The sequence below is a fragment of the Leptopilina boulardi genome, unplaced genomic scaffold, assembly GCF_019393585.1.
Source record: "Leptopilina boulardi isolate dan_hultmark-lab unplaced genomic scaffold, ZJU_Lbou_2.1 LbouV2_362, whole genome shotgun sequence".
In the NCBI taxonomy this organism is placed as follows: Eukaryota; Metazoa; Arthropoda; class Insecta; order Hymenoptera; family Figitidae; genus Leptopilina; species Leptopilina boulardi.
In genome coordinates this window covers 3,646,966-3,671,030 of record NW_026137932.1, presented here as the reverse complement: position 1 = coordinate 3,671,030, position 24,065 = coordinate 3,646,966, and the positions used below count along the sequence as shown (strand labels likewise).

Genomic DNA, 24,065 nt, shown 5'->3' with positions numbered 1-24,065 from the left:
AAACTATTTTTCAGATTTTTTTTTATGATTTTCGCAATTTTCAATGTAAATAAATTGTAGAAAAATATTAAAATAGCAAACAAAACAATTTATTGTATAATTAAAAGATTATCATTACCTAATTTTTTTTTTTCAAGTTTTTATCTTGGTAATTATATTCTTTGGTTTCCTTTAAGCACTAAAGGCAAACAATTTAAATTACATGATAAAAATTGTTTAACTCGTCGCTTTTTACAATTTTTTTTTATATATACCTATTTGTATTCGTTTAGAAAAAAATTTATGTAATAAAATAATCAACTATTCTTGTGCAAGAAAGGACATTATAATAATTTTTGTTTTTTTTTTTTAATTACCGACATAAGACGGTTGACTATGATTAAAATTTTTAATATTTTGTTTGTTTAACTGAATTTCATTCACGTTATTCTTGGCATTTTCATTCAAATAATGTTTATATAAATTGCCAAAAACAATTCCAAAGAACAATAACATTCCTAAACTGTGATTGGATATAAATTTTTGCGCACAATCATTTGGACTGTCTATATCCAGTGTATAAATCTGAAATAATTAAATATTGAGATTTTTTCAAAAATATTAACTAAATACTGATTTAATAGAATTTAATAGAATTTTTCTAAATTATTCTCAGCATCTAAAATTTACTGTGTTAAAACGAAAAAAAATATTTTAATTTTTTTTTTGTAAAAATTGGAAATTTCAGACTTTATAGTGATTCTAAAAAATATTTTAAGGGAAATAGGGGACTGAAAATAAAAAAAAAAACTTTTAGGGTACTATGAAAATTACATAAATAAAGATAAAGGGTTAATTTATAGGTTAAATCGAAAATTTAGAACAGCTTTGATTTTTGTTTTGCGAAAACATATTTTATAATTTTTCATTTATAAATTAGTGAAACTGAGGTTTCGCAATTTAATTAATATCATTAAACTTTCCATTGTTAACTCTTCGAGGCAATTATTTTGAAAATCTCTTTATTCTAAGAATTTTAATTTTAAAATTAATTTATAGTTAACAAGTTTCAAATAATTGATACAAAAAATTTTTTTACTAAATTTTATCCATTTCCTGAATCAAAAGTTTCAGAAACATATTCTGTATATGAAATTTTATTTTTGATTAAAAATCTACTCCAAATATCTTACAAAATCATTTCTAAAAATTTTTTAAAAAATTTGTTCACAATGACTTTAATCGATATATAGTGAAATAATTCTCTACATCAAAAATTTTAGGTATTTATCAAATTTTATTCAACATTTTAATACAAAATCTACCAAATAAGTCGTTTTAGTCAATTTATATCGAAAAAAGTTTATTTTTTTATTTTTAATAAATTCAATTAGTTAACAAATATTTTATTATTAGAAATTAAATAAATTATATTTATTTCTTAATAAAATTGTTTCATAAAAATCTTTTCAAAAATTTTTATTTAGAATAAATTTTAAAATTAAAATGAGACAAATTTTCAAGATTTCAAGAACAAATTTTTGAAAAAATTTAGTTACTTTTGTTTTAAGAAAAATTTACGTCTAATTTATAAAAATTATTCGAATACAGAATTACGGCAAATATTTTAAATAGTAATGTTTAGAAAAATTTTAATTAAGAAATATGTTTTAAATAATTTAATTTTTAAAAAAAGAATATTAGTTTTTAATTTTTAGAAATAATTAATTCAACAAAGAATTTGAGTTGAAAGTAATCGAAATTATTGTAAATTTGAATTAATGAAAATTATTTTAAAAATTTTAAACAATAATGAAATTTTACAGAATTTTGAATTTAAAAAATGTTTTAAGGGGAGGGACCATTAAAATTTCAACTAATCGAAATTAATGTTGTTTAGGGGTATCAGTTTTTTTTCTGTCATTATTTAGGAACTTAAATTATTGTGAATTATCAAAATTAAAAAAAAAAAAATTTTTTTTTACCATTTTAGAAATTTTATTTTTTCAAAATATTTAAATTTTCAAAAATCCATACGATTGATTGTTCAGAATCATGAAAAAGCCTACAAAATAATTGCTGATAAAAAATAATAAAAATTGTGGAAGAAGTGGAATTTTTAAGGAATAATTGATAAAATTTAAACGAAACATAATTGGTTTTGTTTAGGGGTAACAATTTTTTTTTTCAATTTTTTTAGAACCTGAAATCATATTTCACTATGAAAAATGAAAGAAAAGGTAATTTTTAACAATTTAACAATTTTTTTTTATTTTTCAGAATTTTTTTTTTTGTCAAAAAAGAATTTTTTCAAAATCCATACTATTGACTGTTCAGAATCATGAAAAAAAGTCCATAAAGTAATAAAAAATAATAAAATTTGCGACCGTTTAAATTTTTAGTTTTGAAAATTTCGAGTTTTATTTAAAAAATTATTAATGAATTCATTGTTTTTCAAATTTTTCCATAGTATATTACAGTTTTAAATACTCAATATTGTTAAGAGAAAAAATATTGTAAATTAGAGTTAATGAAAATTATTAACAAAATTCGACAAAAGAACAATTTTGATAAATAAAAATTCTTTTTTATAATAATTTGTCGAGACATAAATTTTGTTAAATTAAAAATGTATTATTTGAAAATTCAATATTTTAGAAAATCTGCTTTATCAAAGTTCAGTTTAATAAAAAAATCTACAAATTTAGAATTTTTTTAAATAGAAATTTTTCGATATTAAAAATGGGCTCATTATAAAATCTAATTTTTTAAAATTCTACTAAAATGTAAATTCAATAATATTTTTAATTCGACACGATAAAAATTTCGGCAAGTCTAATAATTAAGGGAATATTCATGCGTCCCGATTATATAATATGTTAGATAATTATTTGATAAATAATTATTCTATCCAAACATTATTTATAAATTCATTAAATTTTAGGTAAAAAATGAATATTTAAAAAAATATATTCTCATAAAAATCAAAGCTTTATACTAATTTTTTTTGTTAAAAATGGGGTAAAATTTTTCAAATAGGGTACTTTTAGGGACAAATAGGGAAAAAGGGTGACAACTATGAAGCCTGAAATTTACAATTGAAAAATTATTTTTAACAAGAATAATAATTTTAAAAAAAGAAGTTACATTTTTTCTTTTCGCTTACCTGATGAGTAATGTGACCGGCAACTAATCCAACAGAAATATAATATGGCAATGTCTGCTCAGCAATTAAACCGGATGTAATTAATCCACCAACCATACTTGCTCCAAATCCAGATAAATAGAGTTTTGTATTAGCGCCAAATTTAAGAGCCGTCGATTTAATTCCAACAATTAAATCATCGACTTTATCCTGATGAGCGTAAATTGTATCATACAAAATAGTCCAACAAATTCCAGACATATAGAGAGGTAAGCAAATTGACCAATTACAAGTGCCATGAATTGCCGACCATCCAAGCAATGCACCCCAATTTAATGTCATTCCTAATATAAATTGAGGCCAATAAGTCACTCTCTTCATTAGAGGGTAAATTATCACTAAGCCTGAAAAATTAATAATCGCACATTATAAGAATTAATTAATAATCATCAGTTGTGTTTTTTTTTTAATAAAAAATAGCAGCTCTACTAACCCAATGAACTTGCACCGAGCAGAATACTGTACCAGTTTAGTTGCAATAAAATTAAAAGCGCTAAACTTAATTGTCCACCAAGAAATACTAATGCTTGAAATTGTGTTACATCACCAGATGCTAGAGGTCTTTCCCGTGTTCTTGCTACCTATAATATAAAATATTTATTAACTTTTTACATTTTTAATTAATTTCATCCAGATGGCTCAAGAGCTTAATTAGCTTAACTACAATACTATTTTCAAAAAATCGATTTCTTTTTGCTTAATTTTTAAGCCTATCTAGAATTAGAATCATCCGCGGCAGAAGCCCTTGGTACAGTGGTCAAAATTGCTTTAATTAATTTTTACACCATTTCTTACTTTGAGGTTCTTGAGGTCGCTGAATACGAATCCAAAGTCATTTTTCAAAAATTCAAAATGGCGGACAAAAAAATTTTTAAAATCATCAGATTTTTATGAAACTCGGTATTTAGGGGTTTTTAGGGTTGCTGATTAAAGGCTATTCCAATAAAGTTGATGTTAAGTGTTTCAGGATTTTTTTGCAGCTTCAGTAAACCTAAAATTAGAACCTTAAGAGGTTACACCACTGTAGAGTTTTCAAAAAAAAAGAAAATATTTTTTTTGTCTTAAAAAATTCTTTGAACCTTCTATCTAAATTTGAATTAGTAAAAATGTTTACTAATTTGAATTAGTGACTCACTTTTTGCTTCTGAATTAGTAAAATTTTACTTATTCAGAAGCAAAAAGTGTCGAGTCACTAATAAGTAAAATTTTACCAATTCAGAAGCAAAAAGTGAGTCACTAATTCAAATTAGTAAACATTTTTACTAATTCAGATTAAGAGAGTAGAATAATAATAATATTTATTTTAACATTATACTAGAACTAATTTTTACGCGCTACGCGCCTCCATTTATTCATCTTCGACTGCTATTATGAATGAAATAGTTCATACCATCTATTACAACTTATCTATACACCTTCCCTAAACGGTAAAAAAATATTTACTTTAATTGAAAACTAGCATTGCCGATAATCCTCAAATAACAACTTTCGAGAAATTCCAAACTAATTAAATTTTTTTCGTCGTGGTATTAGATCCGCCATTTTGAATTATTAAAATCTAACAATATATTCATATTTAGCGTTCTCTAAAACCCCTGAGTAATGTAATGAGATTCAAAATGCTCTGGTGAATTTTTTAAATTTCACCCGCCATATTGAATTTGCAAAAACAAACATGATAAGAAGTTGAGAAAAATTCGATCCTTGGAAGGAATAAAATAACATAAAAAATGTATGTTATTAATATTGTTTATTGTCACAAAACAAGAAACGACGTTTCGATGACTTGGTTCGTCATCATCTTCAGGTTAAATCTAATGAAAATATTTATAATTTTATTTATAACACCACATTATCTTTTTTTTCAAATAATAAAAATGCACAAGTAATAACAATTACCAATAATTAGTTGAACCGTTACATCTTAGCGTTAGAAAATTTTATTTTGCTCAGACTAAGCTGGCACGTCAGGTTTATAGACCAGTATTGTCAAGACTAAATTGAAAATACAAAATTTAAAATCTAAATGAAATAGAGGAGTCAATGAACTTAGATGTAAACAGCACGTGGTAGTGAAATATTTTCAGAAAAATAGAATCACGAGTCTAATTTGGAAATTAAAGGGAAGTATATTTTGTTTAGATACATTATGTCTTCTTTTTTATTAATAGTGGAATCATTAATTTTTATGTGTAACATTTCTGAAAAACATCGTTTTTTATAATTTTATTCACGGTCTAGTATAAGAACATTATCCCAGTCAATCTAGTGATTCAATTCTGATCGATGTAATCCTACTACTGATTGATCCGATGTTTTATTTTTAGTATTTTTATGCTCATTAATACGTGTTTTTAATGAACGTTTAGATTCTCCAATGTAATTCGCTGGACAGTTTTTACAATTAAATTTATAAACAATGTTCGTTTCATCCCACTTGTCAATAGGATCCTTACCTAATTTTATAATAGATCTTAAAGGTTTATTAACTATCACAATTATTAATAATTGTAAATTCCCCTTTAATGATATCTCACACTGCACTGATTTTCTTTATAAAAACACCTTCTTTGTCTTCGATGGAAAATATTATCAACAGATTGGTGGTACTCCTATGGGTTCTCCAATTTCTGCGTTTTTCGCTGATATTGTAATGGATGATTTGGAAAGTGATTGCCTTAAAAAATTAAAAATTGAACATAATTGTGTACCTATTTTTTACTTTAGATATGTTGATGACACTATTTTATGTATACATAAAGATCATATTAACCCTGTCATTGAAACTTTTAATTCTTATCACAATAAATTAAAATTCACCTATGAACAACAAGATAACAATCAAATCAATTATTTAGATATTTCTATAATTATAAAAAATAATAACATTACATATAATTGGTATCAAAAATCATCTTCTTCTGGAAGACTCATCAATTACTTTTCAAATCACCCACTCCAACAAAAAATAAACATTGTATATAACCTTGTAGACCGAGCAATGTTATTATCACATCATTCCTTTCACAATGACAATTTAATGAAAATTAATAATATTTTACAAAACAATGATTATCCACTTAAATTTATTAAAAAATATACTAAAATTCGTTTAAATAGCATTAAATTTCATAAAAGAAATAATGATAATAATTCTAATAATATTGTAAATTCACAAGCACTTTTATATAAAAAAAATTCCTAAAGTTAGTTTACCTTATAATAACTCAAATTTCATTAGATTGTCAAAAATTCTAAAAACATACAATATACATACTATTCCAATAGTTAATAAACCTTTAAGATCTATTATAAAATTAGGTAAGGATCCTATTGACAAGTGGGATGAAACGAACATTGTTTATAAATTTAATTGTAAAAACTGTCCAGCGAATTACATTGGAGAATCTAAACGTAGGATTACATGGATCAGAATTGAATCACGAGTTTGACTGGGATAATGTTCTTATACTAGACCGTGAACAAAATTATAAAAAACGATGTTTTTCAGAAATGTTACACATAAAAATTAATGATTCCACTATTAATAAAAATGAAGACATATAATGTATCTAAACAAAATATACTTCCCTTTAATTTCCAAATTAGACTCGTGATTCTATTTTTCTGAAAATATTTCACTTCCACGTGCTGTTTACATCTAAGTTCATTGACTCCTCAATTTCATTTAGATTTTAAATTTTGTATTTTCAATTTAGTCTTGACGATACTGGTCTATAAACCTGACGTGCCACCATAGTCTGAGCAAAATAAAATTTTCTAACGCTAAGATGTAACGGTTCAACTAACACTGTCCGACAATGATTTTGCCCCTCGGATAATTCCGGTCACTTTCGATAGATTTTTACACGCTGATTACGAATCTGCAAATAAAAATGCTCTAGTACGTCCAGTTTCTGAGAAAATTAGTGTTAAAAAGTCGAAAATGCGTGTTTTTGGCCATATTTGAATTTGAATAAAATAAAAACAAGAGGTGCTAGAATCTTGTTCTTGGGTTCAAATGAAAGCTTGAAACTTAAACAACAATTCCATGAAGGGAAAAATTAAAGGCATAATGATAAGGCTGTTAAAACTTATTTTTTCATTTGCGATTAATTTTGTCATTTTTCATAATCAACGAACACCGTGTATAACCTTAATAGTTTAAAACAAGTGACAAACAAGTGAATGAAACATCATTCGAATTTGAAAATTTTTCACGTGACTTTCAGGTTACTTATTATCTATTAATTTTTAAACTTACCTTCTTTAAACCATATTTAAATAAGATAATGTTCACTATACAGTTTTTTGAAGACTTCTGCAGAACGCTGGGCCGAATTGTTTTTATTAACAAAATACAGTAATAAATAATTAACTTTCAATTATTACATATAGGTTAAATTAATATTTAAATAAAAATTTAAAAATTTTATAAAAAATGTTTTTGTTAAGGGGGGAACACCAGTTGTAACTCAAAAAATAATGCTTTATACAAGAATATTTTCCAAAAGAACAATGAATCTTTTTAAAGAATACTATTTATTAGTTAAAAGTACATGTAAAAAGCTGTAATTTAAAAGAAAAAAAAAATTTTTTTAACAAAAACTTTTGGAGATATGAGCCATTGAAGTGGCGCCTTAAGAAAAAAGGCGAATTGCGGTGACCAGCATTCTGCAAGTATACTTCGTCTGAAATACAAAAATGAAATTGATTTACATTTATTATAAGATTATCTAGTTCGTGATCGAAGGATTTAAAAAAAAAAAAAAATTTGACAAATTGGCGACCTGTCAAAGTCAAAAGTATGATTTTCGTTAAAAAAATACGGTCGATTTTCAGCTATATAAAAAAAAGTTTTGCATAAAAAAAAAAATCCTTCGATCACGAACTAGACTTATATGTGTAAATGAAGCACACTAAATTTTAAATAAATCGGTTTAATGGTATTCGAGTAATCGTGGTCACCGACTTGGAAAATGTCATTTTGAGAAAAACGCATTCAAAGTTTCAACTTACTTTTTTTTGTTCAGGAGAAATTTTGTTTCCAAGTTACAAAGAGTCATCGATTCCTGGACCATATAATAACTCTTCCGCAGTGGTTGCCGTTTCTAAATCATAGGAAAAGGCCATGTGTCGTTAGGGTCAGGTATGGCTGGCCACCTTGTATAAAGCCACGGGACGCGCCGCTGCAGTGTTCTGTATATCTCATTTATTTTTCACCGGATCAACTTTGAAATTTACAGACACATTTCTAAATATGTATACTTTAAGAAAATGCACAAAAAAAAAATTCGATTTTTCGAAAGTTACAACTGGTGTTCCCCCCTTAATCAAAAATTTTAATTAATTTTATTTTTCGGATATATTTTTATTTTAATTTCATTTATTTGAAAATTCAGATATATAAATGAAAAATTAAACTGATTTTAAATAATAATATCTTTAAAGTGTGAATTTTAAAAATATGAATATTAAAAATTCAAAGACATCTTTTGAAAATTTTTTAAGATATATTTTGAAATTTTTTATCTATCGTATAGAATTTTAAATATTGTATTTGTGTATTTTATGTTAAATGAAACTAATAAGATGTTAATTATATAAACTTTTTTAGGTGTATTGTGAAATTTTGTTATTTGTGATAATTATTTATTATTTATTAAAGTTTGTGTGTTTATACTCGTCACGATTGACGAAAATAGTTAATAGAAAATTAATTAGATAATAAGTAACCTGAAAGTCAACTGAAAAATTTTCAAATTCGAATGATGTTTCATTCACTTGTTTGTCACTTGTTTTAAACTATTAAGGTTATACACGGTGTTCGTTGATTATGAAAAATGACAAAATTAATCGCAAATGAAAAAATAAGTTTTAACAGCCTTATCATTATGCCTTTAATTTTTCCCTTCATGGAATTGTTGTTTAAGTTTCAAGCTTTCATTTGAACCCAAGAACAAGATTCTAGCACCTCTTGTTTTTATTTTATTCAAATTCAAATATGGCCAAAAACACGCATTTTCGACTTTTTAACACTAATTTTCTCAGAAACTGGACGTGCTAGAGCATTTTTATTTGCAGATTCGTAATCAGCGTGTAAAAATCTATCGAAAGTGACCGGAATTATCCGAGGGGCAGAAAAAAAAATCATTTTTGTCGGACAGTGTAATTATTGGTAATTGTTATTACTTGTGCATTTTTATTATTTGAAAAAAAAGATAATGTGGTGTTATAAATAAAATTATAAATATTTTCATTAGATTTAACTTGAAGATGATGACGAACCAAGTCATCGAAACATCGTTTCTTGTTTTGTGACAATAAACAATATTAATAACATACAATTTTTATGTTATTTTATTCCTTCCAACGATCGAATTTTTCTCAACTTTTTATTAGAAACAGAGTTCATTTTAATGAAAATGCTGTGTTCTAATTATTCTCATTTTTTTCATTTTTTATCTCAAAAACTATTAATTTTTATGAATTTTACTATTTACATTTTTTGTTCAGAATTACTTAAGCTACAACATATTTTAATTTCAGACAATTTAACTGAGCCCGAAATTTAATGCTTTGTGTGCGGTTTCCTTTTGTAGTGTATGAAATTAATTAATTTGTAATGTTATTAATGTTGGTTAAATTAATTCTAATAACACACCTAGATAATGGTCGTTTCGTTGACATTTTAGCAGTATCTGCATTTAAAAATGAAATAGCTTTACACTTGAGATTTTAATAATTCAAGTTAAAAGTAGACCATATTTAAAATTCCAAGAAGCTAGCGTGAAATCTATCGAAATTTGACACGAGATAATCAAACTCCCTCTCTGATTAATTTTACACTAAAATCCGCCCGTAGACGACTTTTATTAGAAGTACTCGCATTTACCTAATCCTTTCTTGATCAGAGTAGAGTAAAACTACGAAAAATATTTACTGAATACATCCGGTTTATTGAATATCGAGTCATGAATGTACATTTAAATAATCATTCAAATGCCAACCGATTCAGATAGTAGCTTAAAGTTTCTTTATCAGTAATTTGTCATCTACAGCAGGAAATGCTCTTGATCAAAAAATACATCGAGAGTAATGAATCCATTGCAATTTAAATATCAGTTGTGAATTTTATGGATATACGTACTATGTTGTGAACGAAAACCGGACTGTAAAAGTGTTCTAAAAGTTATTGCGTCACGTTCAACTGTTTTTGTATTGAAAGCATTCTTTATTTTAATAGCACATGATTCACGAATGTTTTTTTGTCTTCCGAACATATCTTGATATTTATTCTCAAAAAGAATTTACCTTCTTCAATCCTATATGGTCTAGTGGCTAGGATACCTGGCTTTCACCCAGGAGGCTCGGGTTCGATTCCCGGTATGGGAGATTCTCTTTTTTCTCTACATCTTGTACTTCAATTTCTTTTTTCATCTGCTTTTCTATTTCTAAGTAATCTATTTTTATCTATTTCAACCCATTTTTGATGTTTTTTTTCTATAAAAAGTTGATTCAAAAATTATTAAAAAGATTAAAATTTTCGTCCCCTATTATTTCAATTTTAATCATTAACATGGATTATAAATAATTTTTTATCTTTATTCAGTTTGTTTATAAAAAAGTATATGCAAATATATGAGTAAATATTAAGATACATTATTGTAGCTTTAAAGTAGTTTCATAAAAATTATTTTAAAAATTAGAAAAGTTATATAAATTATAACAATATTTGTTTTGACTAAAATAGAACATAACCCTATTTCTTTTATATAAATAAGGATTCGTTTCTTTTTTCAACTTTTAAGAAATAATTAATCAATGGCTACTCAGAACGCCTAAACTTTAATTAATTTCTGCACAAACTGCAGAAGACGAACAATCGTCGTGTACTGGAAGGATCGAGGAAAAATCGATCTCACCAGCAGTCTCTCACTCTCAGGCAGAAGAGTTACTGCTCATCGTTGTGTGAGCGAACTGTGGATGAGAATCCCCACCACATTCATAATACGCACTCTTTGCACTTTTAAGATTCGAATTCGCAGTAGATAACGCACAGTGGTCTGGAAGGCTTGTAAAATTGCCAAAATTAAAGGTTATGGATTATATGCAACGTTGTTATTTTCTTAATAAGTAATAGTAATTATAAATGAAATTTAAAAATATTTTCATTAAAGCGGACATGTTTCACAACAGTCTTAAAGAGTTGTAAATAATTTACAATTATTATTACCTATTTTTGATAAGTTGTTAAATGCCTTCATGTAACAAATTGTAAATTAAATTTATCATTTTCATGTGAAGAACATGTTTAGATGTAAACTTTTTTTTACACCCTCGAAGGCAAAAGTCTTACGACAGTTCCGAGGATGGATAAAGGACTCCAAAAGAAGGGTTGAGGGTTTTAGTGGGTTGGAGTTGGTAGTAGTTAGCAAGCTTCTTTATTTTTTTGCAACCCCAAATAACCTTGGCATACGAAAACCTAGATATCTGTATGCAGATTTCCTAAAAGTCCCTACAGAACAGTACACGATTTACGAATTTTTTGTGACTTCCAAACTTGTTTTGAAATTTATTGTCTTAAGGAAATTGTCTGTTTTAATCCTATATGGTCTAGTGGCTAGGATACCTGGCTCTCACCCAGGAGGCTCGGGTTCGATTCCCGGTATGGGAGATATTCTTTTTTCTTTACATCTAGTTCTTCAATTTATTTTTGTCATATGCTCTTCTATTTCTTAATAATTAATTTGTTTCTAATTTTACACAAAATTGAGAAAATCAAGAAAAACTGAATTTAAATATTCATCTTATATTAAAAACATAAATTTATTTTCTAACTAAATCGCACACGCTCTTCCTAGTTACACAATAAAAGAAGAAATTTCAAACATTAACAATTAGAAAAAATTAAATACAATACTTTTTTTAAACGAATAAGATAAAAAGTCGTTAAAATTACTTAATACTTTTTTGTTTTGTAACTTTATCCCAGCGCTTATATGCATTACAAAAAGACAAACGACAATCATACATTTATTTTATTATAACATGATGATAAGTTGTCACTCGGTAAATGAATATAAAATAGAAAAATTATTTGTTTTCACCAATATATTTTTTAGCAAAGCAGCTATATATATATATATTATATTGAAATTCCACAAATTGACACAAAGTGAGGACGCCACCATTGATTAGAATAACACAAATTTTTTCTGTATTTTTATGTATTATGCTGTGTGTTTCCATGCGTGCGTGTGTGTGTTTTAATTGTAAATAAACCTTTCAAATACCTCTTTGAGTAGGATAATTTAAAAAAATTTTGTTTTAAATATTGCATTATTGAAAATGGGGTTTATTTTGGACTAAAATCGATTTTTTTCAAAAACAGCTAAGGGGATTATTTTAATTTTTGCATAAAACTTGTTCATAAGTGTCCCAGAATCAAATAAATAAAGAAAATCGAGGGTGCCTTTTACCTTGATTAAAAATGTATTTAACACCACCGTGTCTTTATTTAGTAATGTTGTTACTATGAACTTGTTCTTAAAAGTATTGAAATGCGCTATGTTGATATATCTAAAATTTAAAACATCCCCTAGGAACTTTTATTGTCTTCTTGCAAAATAAAAAAGTTTTGAGTTGTTCCTTTCAAAAATATTTACTCATATCCACTACTAAAGGGCAGAATCACAGTGTGGCGAAATAAAACTAAAAAAAAATGAAGATTAAGTACTTACAAAATGACCGATGTGCTCCGTAACGTAGTCAAAACATGACTGAAAATTAATAGCGAATAACTAAACTGTGCGTGAAAACCTACGATAACCAGCAATTTTATTGACTCAGGTAAAGGCCCGTTGAAAAGCAATAAAAGAAAAGATCCCATTATTCTATAAAACAATAGAGATGGGGAAAAACAAAAAAATTTTAAGTGACCTTACAATAGGTGTGACCTATCAACGTTATCACACTGATACTACTTTTTCATTGTCTTATTATATAATATAATATATGTATAGTAATATTATTATTTCTCCTCAATAAAAATATGGGAGATTTTTTGTCAAATTTTATTTCACACTTGTCCACTTGTGACGTTTAGTTTATACATGAAATATAAAATCTTTTCTTTCAGAATTAATTGAAATTGTATAAATTTTAAATATAATTGGAAACAAATTCGCAATGAAAATGAACTCAATAAAATAAAACAAAATTAACCCTCGATAACAAAATATATTATTCAAAAAAATCAGTTTAATTAATTTACACAATTTAATCCAAATTTTAACGAAATAGAATATCGCGACACACACACACACTATCACACTTCGATTAAAACGCTTTTGAATAAATAAAAGTTACAATGAGGCACTTGCGTACACGTGAATATTGGATATCCACGAAATTACCAAAATGTGAGCAATACTTGATATGAGATATAACATACAAAAAAAAGACAACACAGATATGAAATTAAGAGGGAATGATTGGATCAGAGATAAAGTGTAAAATGTTAACAACTTATCCAACTGGTGGTTTAAATTCCAACTAAGGGAATTGGCGGTAGACCGGAAGTCGCGTGCTCGGGATCTGGATACTGCTGTTGCGTCGATTTTCGTCAAGCTTTTTTCGGTCAAATCGATCAACGGTTTGGCAGCAAAATATTCCTCGAAATTATCCCCTTTGTCAATGGCCCAATAGCAGGAAGACAATTTTTTAGAGTTCCACTTTGAAAAATCCCACGCCTCTATTTCCGTATGCGCCGTCCTCAGTTTCCGTAACCACAAAATAAGTCGCCACTCTAATTTTATAATAATTAAATAATGAAAATTTACATAAAAATAAAGAGCAAAAGAAACTTTAAACTTTAGCCAGAAGGGCAATTCACTAACATCAAACTATACCTTTGGGCTGTCGGCGACACGCAAAGAAGTGGCTACCGTGTTTCTATTTCCACCAGCTTGGAAAAGTGAGGACGAGTCACATACGAAAATCCCTTTTATTAATTTCCCTTTCGCGCCCGCCCCCCTCCAGACCATCTAGCAGTATCCAGTTCCCCACTTGCCCATTGCCGCCTTTTCCCCAAATTCATGCGAATATTAACGAAATTGTAATGAATCAAAACCCGACTCATAGAGAGCAGAAATATCAACATAGCGCGAATATTCAAATGTATTTTGATCCTTTCACACTATAGATTTAAATGAAAAAGTTTTTATATGGCTCAAATTAAACTTTTAAGTTTGAAGTCTCTAATTTTGTTGGCACTTAGGCCTTTTATAAAAAATGTCAAATACATTCATCTAAAGCAGTCGAGGCAAGTAAAAAAATTTATTTGTTACTTAATAAATATAAATTCAACAATAAATGGAGGGTGGTCTCTACCTGCGACCTTGATATTACTTTTGATTGTAATCTAAATTTTAACGAACACTATACCCGTATAATTGCTAGTGCGTCGAGGGCCTTGGGTTTCTTATTTCGTACCACTTGTGATTTTACAAACACAAACACTTTAACCATGCTGTTCTATTCTTTAGTTCGTTCAAAAGTCAAAAATGCAAATGTAATTTAGAATCCTTATTTTGATAACCATTCTGACGACATTGATTATATCCAAAAGCGTTTTTTAAAGTATTTAGCATTTAAGGTCGACAGCGTGGCTCTGACTACTTACAATTATGTCGACGATTCAATTTTTTCACTTTGGCAGAAAGACGTATTACTTATATTGGTTTTAGTTTTTTTTAATTAAAATCATGAAATCTGAATTTGATTGTCCGTATCTTTTAAATCAAGTAAATTTTAGAATACCACGACTATCATCAAGATCATATGCGCCTTTTCATTTACCGTTGCTACGTACCTTAAGACTTATTATGGACCCAATTTATTTACCGTGCTATCATTTGAATAAAATCTATCATAATCTCAACCCTCATTTCGATCTCTTTTTCTGTAATATTTCTTCTTTTTTCCTTAAAATAAATAAATTGAATAATTGTCGATTAGTTCATGGGCCCACGTTTAAAAATGTTATTCATTACCAGCAGATCGAAACTCCGTATGATTGTTATTTAGATGGAGTCGGACACGGACCACATTGTGGTACCCTATCAATAGAGTAATACTGGATTAGACTTGGCTTGAGTTCCACTTTATTACCACTATCTGATTACCCATCGGAAGACATTTTCATAGTACTTTAACAATAGTTTTAAAGGTATGTTAGATCAGCAAAACTTCAATCGCGATATGCATGTGAAACAGCAAAAAAAAACAAAATAGTTTGAAGAAAATTTCCGCCAAGTTTGGAAATCATATTGCTATCCCTCCCTGAACAATAGAATTTTAAGTCCTCTGTTAAAGGATTCTAATTGAAACCCGAGTTTTATTGCTTAAAAATTTGTAGTTTTAATAACTCAACTTCAAAATAAATATATATATATTGAGATTCGTTAATATTTCCAGATTATGAATTTTTTTTTTTTGCTTAGGGACTTTTGGGAAATCTGTATACAGATACCTTGGCTTCCGAATGCCAAGGTTATAGGGGGTTGGTAAAGAAAAAGGAGAACACTAAACAAAATAAGCTGGTGAACTACTACTAGCCCCGACCACTAAAACCCGTGAACCCTTCTTAGGAGCCCTTAATCCACCCTCGGAACTGTCATGAAGACTTTTGCCATCGATGGTATGGCGCTCCTACTCTGTTGCAAAACGACTTCGTCCAGTCCTGCGGACCTTCTGCGTTAAAATTTTAAAATAATAAATTTCTTTTTTTACATTTAAAAAAGTTATAATTTATCTCGTATACCTTAAGTTTAACAAAAAATGGACATCATTTTTGAATTTATCTGCCAAAGGACATATCATATACCAAAATGCACCAAATTGGTACTGAGTTGGTACTAAGCCCTCAGTTCCAATTCCCCAGTACAACGTTCATTCTTTTCAAATTTAAAACCAAAACTAAAATAATATTTAAAGTGAATACAATATATGAAGGATAATTTAAATTCCACTAATTGAAAGATTTAGTATCTCGTTTTTGCATAACCCGCAGCTAATCAAATTGTAATTAAATCTATTGAGCTGAAGAACGTAACGTTAATTGTTTACCGGTTACAAAACCCAATTTATTAAAGTTTGTTCAAATTTTAATCATTACCAATCGAAAGAGCATAAAAAAATGTGTCAGAATCCTTGAGTTTTATTCCAAATATGATGTCGGAAAGATATGAAAAATCAAAATCAAAATTAATTTAACTTTTCTTAATTGTTAACGATCGCGTTATCGGGCGCTTATTAAAATTTGTTCAATTTTTTATCATTACCAATCGAAAGAGCATAAAAAAATGTGTCAGAATCCATGAGTTTTATTCCAAATTTGATGTCGGAAAGATATGAAAAATCAAAACATTGAAGAATTTATGGCTTTTCAAACGTTAACGATCGCGTTATCGGATGCTTATTAAAGTTTGTTCAAATTTTAATCATTACCAATCGAAAACAAACTTTAATAAGCGCCGGATAACGCGTTCGTTAACGATTAAGAAAGGTTAAATTAATTTTGATTTTTCATATCTTTCCGACATCATATTTGGAATAAAACTCATGGATTCTGACACATTTTTTTATGCTCTTTTGATTGGTAATGATTAAAATTTGAACAAACTTTAATAAATTGCTTTTTGTAACCGTTAAACAATTAACGTTACGTTGTTCAGCTCAATTTAAATCTTACATTAAAGAATACAATTTTAATATTGAAATTTTTTTTCACGTATGACAAAAAGGTCATTAACTATATTTAATTTATTTTGACTTTTAACTTTGTAAACATTTCAATGTTATTTACTTTTAACTGACATTGAATAATTGATCATTGTCTGTATAATTTAATTTTTGGTTAATATCGTATGAATAAAAATGCTTTAATTTTTATATTTTTAAAAGTTTAAAGTTCAACCAACTTTAATAATTATTATTTAACAATAAACTGATATTTTTTACTCAATATGTAGTTTCTTACTGGAAAAAAAATACTTTATCTATAAGGAACATTATTAATTTTTTAAATTCAATACTTTATAAAGTAATTACACTAGACACTAATTAATTAAAGTTTAAGGATGATTTTTTAGGGTTTTTGATTACTAATTATCCCTATAAAGCTTGGAATTAATTCCACCGATTCGATTTTTTCTACAATTCGCAAATAGGGCTTTTCGGTATCGCTAATTTCGAATTTGAAGTCAGATTTTCAAAATTCAAAATGGCGGACACAATATGAAGGATGGATTTTTCTAAATTTCTCCAATTTGGTTAAAATTTGTTACTCGGGGGTTTTCGGGCTCGCTGATTACGAATATGAAGTCGGATTTCAAAAATTCAAAATGGCGGATCCAATATGGAGGATGAATTTTTGTTTAATTAACCGAATTTACTTAAAACTAGTCACTCGAGGTTTTTAATTACTTATTTTATGTATGAATATAAACTTTCTGTACCTTCTTATCGATATCCTGATCCCACATGTCGTTAATTGTACATCCGGCACCACGCATAATGCAAGAACCCAATCCAAAGAGAGCTAACATTTTTAGATCAGGAAGAGATCCTATGGGTGCAGCCAATGCAATACTCCAACCGCAAGGCCAAAAAAGTAGCCAGGAACCTGTTTATTATTATTTTAACTACGTTAAACTTATTATTTAATATATTCTTTACAGTTAAAAAGTAAGAGATGATATTTTCTTTTTTCTCTAAAAGTACCAATGAGAAAATTTTAAAATTTTTAATTGGACTATAACTTCTACGGCAAGCATAAATTTCTGATAAGAAATTAAAATGATTAGAATTTTAATTTTAAATAATTCGAACGCATGATTATGATAATTTTTATTTGTTCGAATTATTATTTGATATAATTTCCATATAACCGATTTTCTATACTAAAGAATTTCTAACTTAATCGAAAAAGTTATTTAACAGAATTTCTAATTGATATAGAATTTTCATTTTTCCGAATTTCCAAATGGCCGAACAAAGAATCGACAGAAAGATTTCGGCGCGATTTTTAAAATCAACCAATCAAAAATTATCCATAAAATTGTAATTGATTGATTTTAAAAATCGCGCCGAAATCTTTCTTTCGATTCTTTGTTCGGCCATTTGCAAATTCGGACAAATGAAAATTCTGTTAAATGACTTTTTCGGTTAAGTTAGAAATTCTGTAGTATGAAAAATCGGTTACATAGAAATTCAATTAAATAATAATTCGAAATTCTATCCAATAAAAATTCTTTAAAATAACTATTATGTTAAATGAAAATTGGAGTAAATAAAAATTCTGTGAAGTGAATTTTCGGTCATATAAAAATTCGTGTAATATAGAAAATCGTTTTGATGAAAAATTCTGCAAAAAATATTAAATCGAACAAATAAAAATTCGGCTCAAAAATAATTATGACAAATGAAATTCCATAAAATGAAAATTCTAACTAACGAGTTTTAGACTATAATCATGCGTGCCGAATTTTTTTTCCCCATTGAGATAAAAATAAAATATTCTCATTGTCAAAAAAAAAATTGTAATTTTAAATATAAATAAAAAATAAAAGTTAACGATAAATTTAATTTTAATTTTTTTTTACCTATCGGTTTTTCTATCCTCATTAACTTCATGTAGGGCTGCAATTTATGGGGCGAGCTATTTACAAGTTTTGCAGCAATTCCCAAATCTCGTTTTTGAATGAGAAATCCTTTACGATTATTATGTAGCAATGATTTTGATAGTCTATCGATATTTTCATTTTTTAAACAATTATTTTTTCTTTGCGACACTTCTGTATAATTAACTAGAGATGTATATAACAATCGCTTACAGGCACAAAGATTTGTTGTACATAAATTAAATTTAAGACTAGAATGTTTCGAACGAAAGAGTGTTGTGCACGTGAAATGGAGATATTTTCCTAAAATCATGATTTCACCTTCGATTCCGTGTCTGTATTAATATTAAAAAAAAAAAAAATTATTGTTATTGTGTATTTTTCAATCTTAAAAAAAAAAAATCTATTTTATGGGGCAAAATAATCAACGCGATGCTGAGGGCAAAAGAATGATTTTCTTTTTTGTGTTTTAAGAGTTTCTTTTTTCTAAATTTCTTTTTTTATCTTTTAAAGTATTTTTCTTAAATTAAAAATTATTTATAATAAAATTAATATGAATTAATTATGTAATTAATATTATTATTGTTATATTAGTAATAATAATTAAATAAATAATTATAATAAAAAAATGATGTACGGTAAATTTTGTTGCTTTTTTTTTAATATAAAAAAACAATTATTGTTTTTTAAAAAAAATATTTAATTTTATGCAAAAAAAACATTCTTCATTTTAAATTTATCTTTTAAAATTAATTTTAAAATTAATTTTAAAATTATTTCTAACAATTACAAAAATAAAAAATAATTAAATTATTCAAAAAAATTTTTTTATGTTAAAAATAATTTAATTTTTTTTTAAAAAAGAAAAAAAATATTTATTTGAAAATAATGGAATAAAAATCGAATAATTAAAGTATTTTTTTTCAACCGAAATTATTAAAATAATAATAATAATAATAATAATAATAATAATTAAATATTAATAAAAAAAATTAATTTTAAAGTCTTTTTTAAATAACCTTAAACAGAAAAGAAAAATTAATTTTGTTACAAACTTCAATTATTTTTGAGTTAACATTTTCTACATTTAAAACTTCTTTGGAGTCATTTAATATTTGATGTAAACAATAACATCACCGAATAGAGAAAAATAAATAAATTTCTGTAAAGGGCAATTTTATTAATTTTTGTTAAATGAAATAGAAAATTCTTTAAATATTATTTTAAAAAAAGATTTTTTTTTCTCATGAAATATCAAACATTTTGGTCAAAAATTTATAAAGATTATAAATAAAAAATGATAATGTTAAATTTAAATTTAAAAAAAAAAAGATGATATGTATCGAAAGAATACATTTAATTTAAATAAAATTTAAATATACTTTCTTTCTAATAAATACTTATTCATTATAATAAACATGAAAATAAACGGTAAATAAGAAAATTTTTAATATGAAACAAAAAATAAAATTTCGCTACGATAATATTATAATTCATTTATATATATATACCCTATTGTTAAACTTTTGTTTATGTTTACGTATTTATTAACCTTGAAATAGTGAAATTCAAAGAAGTGAGTAAATAAAGTATTATATTGAAAACAATCGTATTATTTGAGAAAATAATTGATAACTATTACTTTATTAATTAAAAAGAATCATTATAATATATAAAAATTTTATGTATATTTAATATTATCGTAAAATTATAACCTTAAAATTATATTTAAGTAAAAATTTATATATAAATACTTATGAATACAATAATAATAAATAATTGACATTACTTACATAATTTATAGACAATTTTTTCTATCCATACAAAATAAAACGTAATAATTTATTTATCATTATTTTATTACATAATTTTGAGGAAAATCAATTTAGCACCGGTCTTGATAAACTGTGTGTCTGTGGTTACACATCAAGGACGCATGCTTCAAGCTCATGCTCCCCACTCTTGAAAAATTTGAAACCTCAGGGATTGGAATTCAGAGTGTCCGTTACTAATACAGTTGGAACGTTCCAAATATGACATAACTGACCAATTAGGTACGGTGGGGGAAAATCCAAGATGGCGATTATCCGGCGTACTATATTACATTGGAACAGTGTGACCAGGCCGCAGATAGACTTGACCCCCACCATGTTTCCATCCGCACACTAACACATGCATATACATTCCCTGTATATGAGCCTCTTTTTCGTTTTCCTCTATTTGCTAGATACTATGCATGCATTTACCGGCGGTCGATTGCTTTTTGGCGCGGGAAATTTAAAATGTAGAAATATTCTTTAGTAATTCACAATAAATATATTAAGTAAAAAATTAATTATTTATTCAAAAATGTTTTTATTATTAATTTTCAAATGTAATAAACAATAATTCCTGTATGATTATAATAATTTATTGAAATTAATTTTCAGGTTAAATAATAAGTTAGATTTTAATAAAACTTTTAAATAAAATTCAAATTATTCTTTACTTTATTTTGTAAAATATACTTAAAGGGATGAAATAAAAATTAATATTAATGCTTTTAATTAATGGGATATATGTATAATAACTATTAAATTTTATTTTATCTCTTTAATTATAATAAAAAAATTTTAATTTTGATATTTAATGATGTTTTTTTTATTAAATTCTAATTTATTATTTAACTTGAAAATTATCTTCTACAAATTATTATAATCATACATTGAATTATTGTTTATCATTATTTATTTTTAAAACAGGGATGAAATAATTTGTATAATAATTAATAATAAATCAATTAATTAATCAATTATTAAATTAATAATAATTATTATTTAATTAATAATTTCTTTTTTATGACAATTTTTAATTAACACAATTATTAATTAAATAATTATATATTGTTAATTATATTTCAGACTACTTACTTCTTTTATAATTTAATCTACACAAATTTAAAAAAATTACCTTTTACACCTTATTTATAAATAGGGTGTAAAAGGTAATAATATAATTTATAAATATAATAATTTAATTTATAATATAATTTATTTATGTAAAATGTAATTTTTTTAAATTTGTGTAGATTAAATTATAAAAGAAGTAAGTAGTCTGAAATATAATTAACAATATATAATTATTTAATTAATAATTGTGTTAATTAAAAATTATCATAAAAAAGAAATTATTAATTAAATAATAATTATTATTAATTTAATAATTGATTAATTAATTGATTTATTATTAATTATTACCTATACAAATTATTTTATCTCTTTTTTAAAAATAAATAATAATAAACAATAATTCAATGTATGATTATAATAATTTGTAGAAGATAATTTTCAAGTTAAATAATAAATTAGAATTTAATAAAAAAACTTCATGAAATATCAAAATTATATTTTTTTATTATAATTAAAGAGATAAAATAAAATTAAATAATTATTATACATATATTAGATTTGAAAATTAATAATAAAAACATTTTTGAATAAATAATTAATTTTTTACTTAATATATTTATTGTGAATTACTAAAGAATATTTCTACATTTTAAATTTCCCGCGCCAAAAAGCAATCGACTGCCGGTAAATGCATGCATAGTATCTAGCAAATAGAGGAAAACGAAAAAGAGGCTCATATACAGGGAATGTATATGCATGTGTTAGTGTGCGGATGGAAACATAGTGGGGGTCAAGTCTATCTGCGGCCTGGTCACACTGCATTGGAATTATATGGGCAAAAATCTAATTTTTTAAATATCTCGCTCAAATAAAATTTTCGCACCTAAGTACAATATATGGGATTTTGTTTTATTTTTAAAGAACTATTTAATGCAATAAAAAACAATTTTATTATTTTAATTATTTTATTGCATCAAATAGTTCTTTAAAAATAAAATATAAGATCACCAATATACTTAGGTTCGAAAATTTCATTTGAGCGAGTTATTTAAAAAATTACATTTTATCCCATATACTTCCAATGTAAAGTTGTGTGTCAGATAATAGCCATTTTGTATTTTTCCCCACCCATTATTTAAACTACCTAATTTACGGTTAATTTTCAATGTCCTCACTCGCCATTTGTCACAATTCTCGTCAACTACCGCACCCTACTCTAGTGAAAATTTAGTAACTTTTAATTTTAACAATAAAGTTACTAAATTTTCACTCGAGCAGGGTGAGGTAGTTGATGAGAATTATGACAAATAGAGAGTGGGGACAATGGAAACCAATCATACACCAAAAGAATGACATTGTCCCCATTCTCCATAATTCTATATTAACTACCGCTTCCTGCTCTAGTGAAAATTTAATGACTTTATAGTAACTTTTAATTTTAACTAGAATTTCACTGAATTTTTACTAGAGCATGGTGCGGTAGTTGACATGAAATTATGACAAATGGTGAGTGGGGACTTTGATAGAAATAACACAACTCACAACTATTCAAAATGTCGTCAAACTGGAAGAAAGTTTTTGTTCCCCCTCGATATTTATCATAATTCTCGGTTAACTACTGCACCCTGCTCTAGTGAAAATTTAGTGACTTTATAGTAACTTTTAATTTTAACAATAAAGTTACTAAATTTTCCCTAGAGCAGGGTGCGGTAGTTGATCTAGAATGATGATAAATAGCAAGAGGGAACAATGGCATCCTTCCGGACAACACTTATGCAAATTAAGTGTATAAAGGAGACTCCACAACAACTTGCTTAAGCTTTTGCTTTGCATTTGACTTGCTTTGTTATGTCAAAACTGTGCTAAATTGTAAAATAGTGGAACGTAAAACGCTTGAAACTTCTGGACAAGCTTACGAGTTGCGCGCGCACCGTTTTGACATAAGGTTGGTTTACATTGTCCCCACTTGCGATTTGTCATAATCTCATAATTCTCGTCAGCTATTGAACCTTGCTCCAGTAAAAATTTATTAGTAACTTTTAATTTTAATAATAAAGTCATTAAATTTTCACTAAAGCAGGGTATTTCGGAAAATGCAAAATAAAAATTTTTTAATGCAAATATTTCTAGACGACTTTTAATAATTTTAATTATTTAATATTTATATTTAAAAAATTCAGTGTCTTAAAATCATAAACCAAATTTTTTGTTCGCGATTGTTATCAATGCTTTGATGACGTCACTGCGCTTGCGGAACAACGCGTCAGTCACGCAATGCAAACATTTAAGGCCAACGCACAGTAGATT

General features: G+C 26.2%; 1 protein-coding gene, 1 long non-coding RNA gene and 2 other non-coding genes across 4 annotated transcripts; 2 read left to right on the top strand and 2 right to left on the bottom strand.

Moving 5' to 3' along the window:
- Positions 1-67: 67 nt before the first annotated feature.
- On the bottom strand, positions 68-20,831 carry LOC127286527 (4-hydroxybenzoate polyprenyltransferase, mitochondrial). The gene is made up of 6 exons (XM_051312970.1): positions 20,664-20,831; positions 18,853-19,205; positions 17,707-17,873; positions 3,618-3,765; positions 3,146-3,528; positions 68-564 (listed from the first exon to the last, which is right to left on the bottom strand). The coding sequence occupies exons 2-6, from the start codon at positions 19,181-19,183 to the stop codon at positions 349-351; spliced, it is 1,245 nt and encodes a 414-aa protein (XP_051168927.1). The 5' UTR covers positions 19,184-19,205; positions 20,664-20,831; the 3' UTR covers positions 68-348.
- On the bottom strand, positions 7,708-8,510 carry LOC127286529 (uncharacterized). Its single transcript, XR_007843751.1, has 2 exons — positions 8,204-8,510; positions 7,708-7,875 (listed from the first exon to the last, which is right to left on the bottom strand). It is a non-coding gene; the product is annotated as an uncharacterized LOC127286529 (long non-coding RNA).
- Positions 10,508-10,579, top strand: Trnae-uuc (transfer RNA glutamic acid (anticodon UUC)). Its single transcript has one exon. It is a non-coding gene; the product is annotated as a tRNA-Glu (tRNA).
- Positions 11,790-11,861, top strand: Trnae-cuc (transfer RNA glutamic acid (anticodon CUC)). Its single transcript has one exon. It is a non-coding gene; the product is annotated as a tRNA-Glu (tRNA).
- Positions 20,832-24,065: the final 3,234 nt, after the last annotated feature.

Coding starts and splice junctions, on each gene's coding strand:
- LOC127286527 (XM_051312970.1), bottom strand. CDS start 19,183: ATGATTTTAGGAAAATATCTCCATTTCACGTGCACAACACTCTTTCGT. Junction 17,874..18,852: donor GAGGATAGAAAAACCGATAG/GTAAAAAAAAAT, acceptor AATAATAAACAG/GTTCCTGGCTACTTTTTTGG. Junction 565..3,145: donor CCGGTCACATTACTCATCAG/GTAAGCGAAAAG, acceptor TAATTATTTCAG/ATTTATACACTGGATATAGA.